This window comes from Priapulus caudatus, unplaced genomic scaffold (genome assembly GCF_000485595.1).
Source record: "Priapulus caudatus unplaced genomic scaffold, Priapulus_caudatus-5.0.1 Scaffold610, whole genome shotgun sequence".
Taxonomy (NCBI): Eukaryota; Metazoa; Priapulida; class Priapulimorpha; order Priapulimorphida; family Priapulidae; genus Priapulus; species Priapulus caudatus.
Genome location: NW_014577671.1, coordinates 72,623 through 81,889, shown reverse-complemented (window position 1 = coordinate 81,889; position 9,267 = coordinate 72,623). Strand labels below are relative to the sequence as shown.

Genomic DNA, 9,267 nt, shown 5'->3' with positions numbered 1-9,267 from the left:
GAATGTGCGTGCGTGCGCGCGGAGGTGCAAGTGTGCGTGCGTGCTTGCGTGCGTGCGTGCGTGCGTGCGTGCGTGGATGGCGTGACTACGTATACGCTGTCATTTCACCAAGTGGCGAGATAGATAAGAGATATTTCGCAAAAAGAAATGCGAAATTTATAAGCCTACGTGCTGTCGATAAAAATCGCCACGTGTGCACCGGGTTTTGGCTCGTGTACCGATTTATCAATGTGTACAAAGGGGAGGTAATCGTCTCCGCGAAAGTTGCACCACTGCGGGTGCGTTTGCAGATGCCAGCTCAATCGGGTACCCTCGGACCATTCAGAGAATAGCGCTGACTGTTTTCTAGGCATGACGGGAAGAGTCGAATGGGTTTTCCGATTGATGCCAGCTGTGAGAGTCACGTGATGTATGCATTGATCTACGCAGTCGCAACGATTGGCGTCATATGCTAAAAATAGCATCCACATTCCGCTCTTTTGAACTGTTGTTGTTGACTACTGTTTGTGCGCTGTCACGGTTACTCGGCCATGCGCACTGCTAATGAAGGGGTGTGCCCTACGGATGGATGAGAGGGGCGACTTGCCAAAACATACATGTTCCGTTTCACAGCATCGCGCGACAGGCAACAGCTATGCGTCATTCATTTTAAAGATGACAGAAGTGAGGCCGATACCGGCTATACAGCTTACCACTCGTTCTCACATTATATTGCGGTCGATGCCCGACCCTTCCACCCCTCATAGTTTACCAATGGATGTCCCAAGATGTCGGTCGATAGCGAAACGTCACGCCCGTGTCACGTGACAGGGGCGCGAGCGGTGGCTGTATATAAGCGGTGGGCGGGTGCAATGCGTTAGTCCTTTACGATCAACTGACTCAAGTGTAGCGTCGGTGCAATCCGTCCGTGCGGCATCTGCCGTGACGCTTCCTTCGAAATCGTCACCATGCTGCCGTATCCGGGGAAAGACCCTTCGTCAAGACATTCGCTTACTTCGTAACAGTCAGAGCGCGCGTTCGTTGTGAGCTCTACACTTTCCCTCGGCGCCGGGTGAACCGTCTCCGAGCGGCCACGCCATCACGGCTCGACCGTGCTATGTGGTTGGAGACCGGGGATCCCGGGGCCCCAGATGCAACCCGGGTGTGGTCGGCGAAGAGGGGAGAGAGATAGCTATGCTGTCTTTACCCCTCGCGTTCGCTGTGCTGACTCACCCGGGTGTCGACTGGGGCTCCGGATGACTGCGTCACGCAGGCGACTCTGCTCATCAAGGCACGTAAGTGACAGCGACGTACATACTGTAATGATAGGTAGAGAGATGTACAGACTTTAATGATAGATGGAGGGACGTACAGCCATGTAATGATAGACAGAGCGACCTATAGAGACTTTAACAGTTAGATAGACTGACGTAGAGACTTTAATGATAGCTAGAGCGACGTACTTTAATGATAGACAGAGCGACGTACTTTAATGATAGACAGAGCTACGTACATGCTTTAATGATAGACAGAGTGACGTACAGAATGTTAATTATATAGACGTACAGACTGTAGTAAGATTGAGTGACGTACAGACTGTAGTAAAATATTGAGGGATGTACGGACTGTAATAAAACTGTAGTAAGGCAGACGTAAAGAACAGCAAGTGGATTGAAGAGGAAGCTAGGGGAAGTGTAGAGGCTCACCGTCGCCGGACTGCGTTGGAAGCGAATGTTCTTGGCGGGTGGTTCTTTACGGTTGCGGCGGGTAGCTGTGCTTCCTAGCCGTGGGGGAGTGCTGGAGTCTTCACCAGGCACTGCAGTCCCTCCCGGCTATCTAGCAGTGTGACTTTCTGTACGAATTTAGATGATTTTTGCCACGTTGTGGATGTATGTACTAGTTGTTTGCTTAGTTCGGTTATTCGTTTAGAAGTGTTATACGTATTTATGAATAAGTAAATCATTGTATGTAATTGTTGTGCTATGTTCATTGATGTCTTGATTTATTGTTTCTATTGTCCGTATTACCATGAATATTGGGTGCATGTGTGTATATGTGCGTATGTGTGAGATCTCACTCGTTTTGTCAAATAAAGGCGTGTACTTGAATAAAAGCCTATGTATAAACCTCAACTGAACTCTTTATCTATTTATGCATCACACTTCCAACTCGAATATGGGAGAAGGAGGAAACCTTCTCCCCACAATAGTTATGAACGTCAGTACTTTCTACATCCTGATGCAATTTGCATATTCATAAAGTGGTACCACGTCCATTATAAAATGTGATGTGATACATTTATGTAATCTTAAGTCCGGCGCACACGTGAGTAATTTCATTCAATTAAAATGATGCATGCGTCAAAATACTCACGTGTGCAGCGGATTTTGGTTGAGTATTTTAATGCATGCATCATTTTACTTGAGTAAAATTACTCACGGGTGCGTCGGGCTTTAACCGTGTCTGATAGACTACATGCAAAAATCACAATTTTAACATGTATGTATCTCTGTAAAAGATGTGTGTTTATACACATGTAGAACAGGCAGTATGTATACTTTTTAAACTGCTGAGTATTTCTCAACATAACAAACTATATAATACTTGTTGAGAGAGAACTTCCCGAGTCTATAACTTCACAGATATTTTCTTGTGAATATTTCACGGCAACCGCGCACATTTTAGTCTAGCATATTCAATAAATGTTCCAACATAAGGCGCGTTCACACGGACGTTTTTAGCCCGAGCCTAATTAGGCCCGCGCCAAATTTGGCTCGAGCCGAGCGTTCACATGGACGGTTTTTCGGGGCCGTGCCGAGTTAGCACGAGTCAATTTAATTCCCATCGAAAACGTCTGACCAGAGTCCAGACTCGAGCCAGATTTTAGCACCAGCTAAATCGGTAGAGCGGTAGATGCTGCGAGTGTCGAATGTGTACTTCGACGAAATAAAGTCCAAACAGTGTTTAATTCGAAAAATTTGATCAGGATGCATGTTTTCAAGATTGATAATTGAACTTGGAACGGAAGTAAACACTGAATCGTACACAACGCCATCTCGCGACATACTGCCAAAGTATCTGTGAGATATTTGTGCAATAAAATTTATTTGAATTTGAATTTGAATTTGACACAGTATTCACTTGCGTACGTGTGAACGCTCCGACCTAAACCGGCCCGAGCCAAATTTAACCTGAGCCAAATTTAGCCCGAGCCAAACCATTACCGTGTGAACGCGGTAATAGTTCCACATAAATAACATCTAGCATCATTCATTTGTAATAATATCAACATAAGTTACTGTTTCTGCCATCACTTCCTTGAGGTCGATATGGTAGGTCGTTATAACAACAAAGTTTTCCCCATTAATTATTTAGTCACGATTTTGTGTGCATTCACACAAACTAAACTAACATCCCTCCTCCTCCACATCTGCACGTGTAAATCACGCCGACAACTAGCTTGGGTAAGGGTAGCTTTAAATATTCTCATGCACTCGGCAGGCCAATATACAACATGCATTTGACACAGACCCAACTAATAACAACTGTTGCTTTTTCCTTCCATATAAACTTCATTATGCACGAGCAAGCTGCCACGTTGTATACGAATAGCCTATAATATACAATAAATACATGACAACTGCTCACTAGCGCACAACTTCTCTATAATCAGAGCATATAAATTAAATAGATTTATGCTCTGCTATAATACAGGAGAGAGATTGGTACCGCTAGATGGCGGGGGTAGCACCGTTAATAACCATGCCTAAAAATAGTCATGTTAGGAAACTATAATTAGAGATACAGTACCAACGATATGATATGTAATATAACGAAACGCATCAGAACCATGCATGACTTGCCCTGACTCTAAACCCTAATCATAATCCATATTCTAACCACAACAATGTACACTTAATAGAAAAATAATATGGCAGCTGGAAAGCACAAACGATAGCTAACGCAAGGGCCTATATAATTAACCACTACCATGCGTGACTTGGTTTAGCAACTTGACTAAAGTTCAACCTCATGCTGAAAACATCTTCCCCAAAGAAAGCGAAGGCTGGCTCTCTCTCTCTCTATCTATATATACATATGTATACAGGGTGCGAAATTAACGGGAGTCCGGAGTCAAATACTCCCTGATTTGACATATGCAAGAGTCCGTGTGACTCCCTGAAAATTTCTGCTATACTAACTAGTTCGTTCCAGCGCACGGCCTCGCGGAATTGCCGTATTTTTTCAGCAAATGTCCAAAGAAAATTTGGCAGACGTGCACTCGCATGAATCTTCAAAATAAGCACATGCGTTTGTTAATATATTTAGTTTTTAACTTCACACTACGGACTCCCTCATTTTGCTGCGGACTCCCTTGCTCAAAAGTAAATTTCTACCCCTGTATATATATATATATATCCATATCAAGATATGTTCATACAAAATCATGGTATGAAGCGTACGTATGGTAGTATAGTAATTAGCATAGCAGAGAGCAGGCCCCTATAGCTAGGGCCCATTAGAAGCATGGCACGCAACTATTATGGCACTGTATTATAAAATGCAAACATAAACCATACAAGGATACATTAAAATTGCTGTTTAAGTCAATGTCTGTTAACATTTGGTACAAAATGTTTTAATAATTTTGTATTGCTGAACGATTAACACATGGATAGATTGTTGGATTGTTGGATTGATGGATGGATGAAAGGACTGATAGGGTAAATGGCCTGGATGAACAGAGCGACAGACAGAGTGACAGATGGACGGAAAAAAAACGTATAGATGGATGAATGGCCGGCAGACAACAAATACCATCAACAAGAAACAACCTGCCCCACATCACAAGGATACAAGGTAGATTTGTGCATCCCTCTCGATGCGCTTCACCCGAGGCTCCACAAGCTCTCAACCTGAGGTTTTCATAGGACCCCTACACGAGACCCCCCCCCCTGAGGTTCTACCATCTTGCTGTGGGAGGATACCGCCGGCGTCGCTAGCACGGGTAGACGAGCTTCCTCAGTATCTCGTAGGTGACGTTTACCATGCCCCACGACAGGATCGAGCGCGCGTAGTTCATGTGCACGCCCATGAGCATGCGGCGCACGCTGTGCCCGCGCTCGCGGTACACGGCAGCGACCGCCTGCGCGATCGACAGGAACTCTCCGCCGAGCTTCGCCTGCATGCGCGTCTTGACGACCTGCAGGGGATAGAACACTGTGCTGATGAACGTACCCAGCAGCGCGCCGCTCGCGAAATGCTCGGCGAGCGTCAGCAGCGGGTGCGTCGTCGCCGGCATCGCGTTCTTGACGGGGTGCCGCAGCCCGAAGAAGACGGCGTTGCAGGGGCCGTTTCGCAGCAGGATGACGGACAGGCCGCGGTAGTACTCGGCGACGCCGTACGCTCGCAGCTTCGCGAACGCGTCGTACGTGCCGCGCAGCCGCTCGTTGTAGCGCGGGTCCTGCAGCAGCGTCTGCACGCGCTCGAGCGGCGTCAGCACCGCCTCGACGCAGCCGGCGAGCATCGCCGACGCCGGGCGGTAAAACCCCGGCGGGCAGTGCGGGTAGTGGCGCCGGATGAGGCGCTTCGACTGGTCGTACATGCCGAACATGATGCCCATGTTGAGCGAGCGCTGGATGAGCGGAGGCTGCACGCCACGCCACAGCATAAGCAGGCCCTCGCCATGCAGCTGCCGCACGGAGCTGCCGACCGTCAGCCCGCTCAGCTGCTGCCGGAACTGCACCTTGTAGACCGGGTAGGTGAACAGGATGTTGATGAAGGCGGCGCTCGAGCCGAGCAGGTACTCACGCGAGTCTCCGTCCACGTCCGGATCCTCGTACACACGCCGGTGCGGCGGCGGCGTCCCCGGGATGCCGGTGATCTGCGACGACCAGATCGACGGGTCGAGCGCCGAGTCTTTCTGGACGCGCTCTTCGCCGAATTCGATTTCGCCATGGATGATCTGGATGACCATCTGCCAGATGCCGTCCGTCATGGTGGCGCGGGATTCATTCCTGAATTGCAAGATTGGAATATGCGGCTTGTGTGAGTAGTGGCAGACTTCGATGACCTGCCGGCCTTTCGCCACTCCTGTGCTGCATCTGATAATTATGTACTATAACGTGTTATATCTCACACTTGTGTCGTTCTACATTGTTATAATTTAGTATTACTACTATACTTAGTACTACTACTACTAGCTTCTAGTTCTACTACTAATATTAATAAGTACTAATTTACTAACTAATTTATAAATATGCACAAATTCAAATAAACATTTTTTGAATTTGCATTTGATTTAAGTGCAGTTAATTGATAACGTGTGAACTATGAAGTACAGTAGGAAATAGGAAGTTTCAAAAATAATAATATTATTGTAAATAAGAAGGGAAAAAATGATCTTGAGATAAACTTGAAGTTGAACGTGAATAATGAAACCGTCGCCGATGCATAATCGGCGCTTCTTATCTTATTTAGGAATAAAACACGTCTATTTCAAAAGTACAATAACCTGCATGAACTCAGCAACGACTCAAGGCTACTTACTAGAACGTACGTTTACAGGACATGTCTTGTCCGCCGACAAATATCCTGTATACTTCTTATTTTTAAAGTCTGCCTGGGCGCAGCCATGTTAAGTAACGATAGTAGCGCCGTGCGGCGGTAAAGAAATGAAGTTTTATGTGTTACTATCATTATTTGGTTTACAATATGAACCAAGAGACGGTTATCCAATATCCACAAAAAATATTCAAGAACGTCTATCATACGTATTACTATCTATTATGCGTTAGACATCAATATGTAATTTCAGTCTTCATCAAATATTGTTTTCTTGAAGTCTCCACGCCGCGTTTACAACAGTACAGCCGGACCACACCTGTTTTCGCGCATGCCCAGTACCTGCTATTATTATTTTATTATTATTATTAAATCTTTATTGCATGTAATTCAAATACAAGTACATGTACTGAAGTAAATAACTAATATACTAAGCTAAATAAAATAGTATTCGTCGAAATGGTTCCATAGACTAAGGTGTCCTATGGAGAGAAAATACTCGTCATAGTAGCTTGACACAAAAATAATATAATTTTCATCATTCTTATTTATTCATTTAATAACGGTGCATTAGTAAAAAAGAGAACATGAGCTTGTCATCTCTTCCATGTCATGTGCGTCGGGACATACGTCTTATGTGTGTGGCAGCTAATTAGGTGCTAATTAGGTGTGGGGTAGGGTTAGGGTGGGGGTGGTGGATTTTGTGTGGTGTTAATTAGGGGTTTGCTTGAAAATATGCAAAGATATATTTTTAACGAGAACGTTTGTACGTACGTATTATTATGCCATAATTTCATGTACCGCTCTAGGCTGAGCAAGCATATGATCTAATGATTTTAATGTGTGGAACTCGGAGATATGTGAGTTCAATTAACGTACCCAATGACATTAATTGCGCTAAATATAGAATTAATTGGCAGCACGGATATAAACCTATATATTGATATTATCATTCCTGTGTGTCACCATGCAGAATCAGATGTGGCGCATCTATTAGACGTGAAGTTAATTAGGCTGTTTCTTAGTTATAAGAAACCTTTCCAGTTTTAATTGTTCGATCGATAATTATTGTAAGATATGAGTTATGCTCACTGACAACGATCGACTAATCACAGTCATGCGGTGACCTTTACGTCATCGTTTTTCTGTGATATATCCATAAATCCAGATGCATATTCAATGAGCTAGGATGAATTAATTCGCGATGATAAATTATGTCGGCGATTTCCCGCATTTATATTTAAAGAGATACATTTCTCTAGGTTCTTCAGATATTTTCAGCTAAGATAGGTAAAAATTACGCTTCATAAAAAGTTTTATGGTTCAATATATATTAGAAATATTTAAAGAAACGTTTTAAAACTGACGGCTATACCGTTGCTTACAACGACGGTGGCGCCACTGGCAGCGCACCCACTGAAAAAGTTGCGCAAAGCAACGTTTCGGCTGCAGGCTACAGACCGAGGGTGTTTCTTATTTATTAATTTAAGAGCAGAAGGATTGCAATGTCTTATAAACGACATATAGATTCAGTTATAATATGGATAAATTTGTCCTAAAATGAACATCGTTCGGTTAAATAGCATTTAGGTATAAATATAATTGCACTTTTGTGATTAGCCCTTGGTCTGTAACGTGCAAAATAAATTGGCAAATGCGCAATTTTTTTCAGGGTGGCAGTACGATCGCGGGTGTCATGTCAGCGCCCCAAAATGAAGATTTATAAATTTAATGTTGTTTAATGACAAACGTGAATGCGTAATTATAGATATTTATAGGTATGTGCTATTATTTATAAATCTACTATCATAATACTCTCAAATTCTAGAGGAACGTATCCCTTTAATCACATGCTTTATAAATTAAGTGGTGTGTAGGCCCCAGGCCCGTAGCCAGGGTTCGAACGAACCCCCCCCCCCTCAATATAAAGGGCCTGTAGGCCCTATATGTGAAATCACGCATAATATTCTAAAATAATTTTATGCGAGAATTCACACTATTATAAGCATGACAAACGCGCCTTGCTTGAATAAGATGCTGGCGATATAATCAATACGCCAGCATCTGTTGCTTATTACAGTACGTGCCATCTACGGCTGGCGGCCGATGCACCGTCATAACTCCATAGAACTTTGCGCGTTTATTTTAACGTTTTTATCTACTCGATTGGCATTTAAAAATTCTACTGCAGTTCGTGCATGTGTGCAATCCAGCCGCGACCGAGCCATATACTGTATATATACGAGCAACCCAGGCGATACGTGGCACGTCGAAACGACGTTACGCGTCTATCTATGGTTAAGAACGCTCGCGTGCGTACGCGGGTGCCCGCTTACTCATTGAAGCGCTCATTTACGATTACTCTTTTTTAATAGACGCAGACGCTGATGCAAGACCTGGTGTCGGTTGCGTCGCCTAGTAACCACGCCTCCACCGCTGGGAGCAATCGAACACACATAGACAGCGCCGACGTCTCTTCGTTGCGGCGAGAAAGTACTCGTACTTCGTTTGCATCAACGAGTTGACTCGACGATGCGAACCAGTCCAACACGCGCGGTACGCGCCCACGTACGTGAGTGTACAGCAGTAGTGGGATGATGAGGACGATGACGATAGTGACGTGGAAGGTGGTTGTACCATACCGGGGTTGGTTGTACTATTCGCACACAGACGGGGACAGGTTTGTGGGTCGACACATGATGAAGCGTTGACAGTGTTTGTTGA

The 9,267-nt window shown here is 44.6% G+C and overlaps 1 protein-coding gene across 3 annotated transcripts; it reads right to left on the bottom strand.

The window, feature by feature from the left end:
- Nucleotides 1–4,592: 4,592 nt before the first annotated feature.
- On the bottom strand, nt 4,593–6,616 carry LOC106812127 (solute carrier family 25 member 51-like). 3 transcript variants are annotated; one of them, XM_014815912.1, is made up of 2 exons: nt 6,529–6,616; nt 4,593–5,996 (listed from the first exon to the last, which is right to left on the bottom strand). In XM_014815912.1, exon 2 carries the CDS (start codon nt 5,975–5,977, stop codon nt 4,979–4,981), a length of 999 nt encoding a protein of 332 aa, XP_014671398.1. In that variant the 5' UTR covers nt 5,978–5,996; nt 6,529–6,616; the 3' UTR covers nt 4,593–4,978. The 3 variants fall into 3 exon arrangements, with proteins under 3 accessions (XP_014671398.1, XP_014671399.1, XP_014671400.1); XM_014815913.1 differs by having other exon boundaries at nt 4,593–6,022; nt 6,529–6,604; XM_014815914.1 differs by having other exon boundaries at nt 6,539–6,596.
- Nucleotides 6,617–9,267: the final 2,651 nt, after the last annotated feature.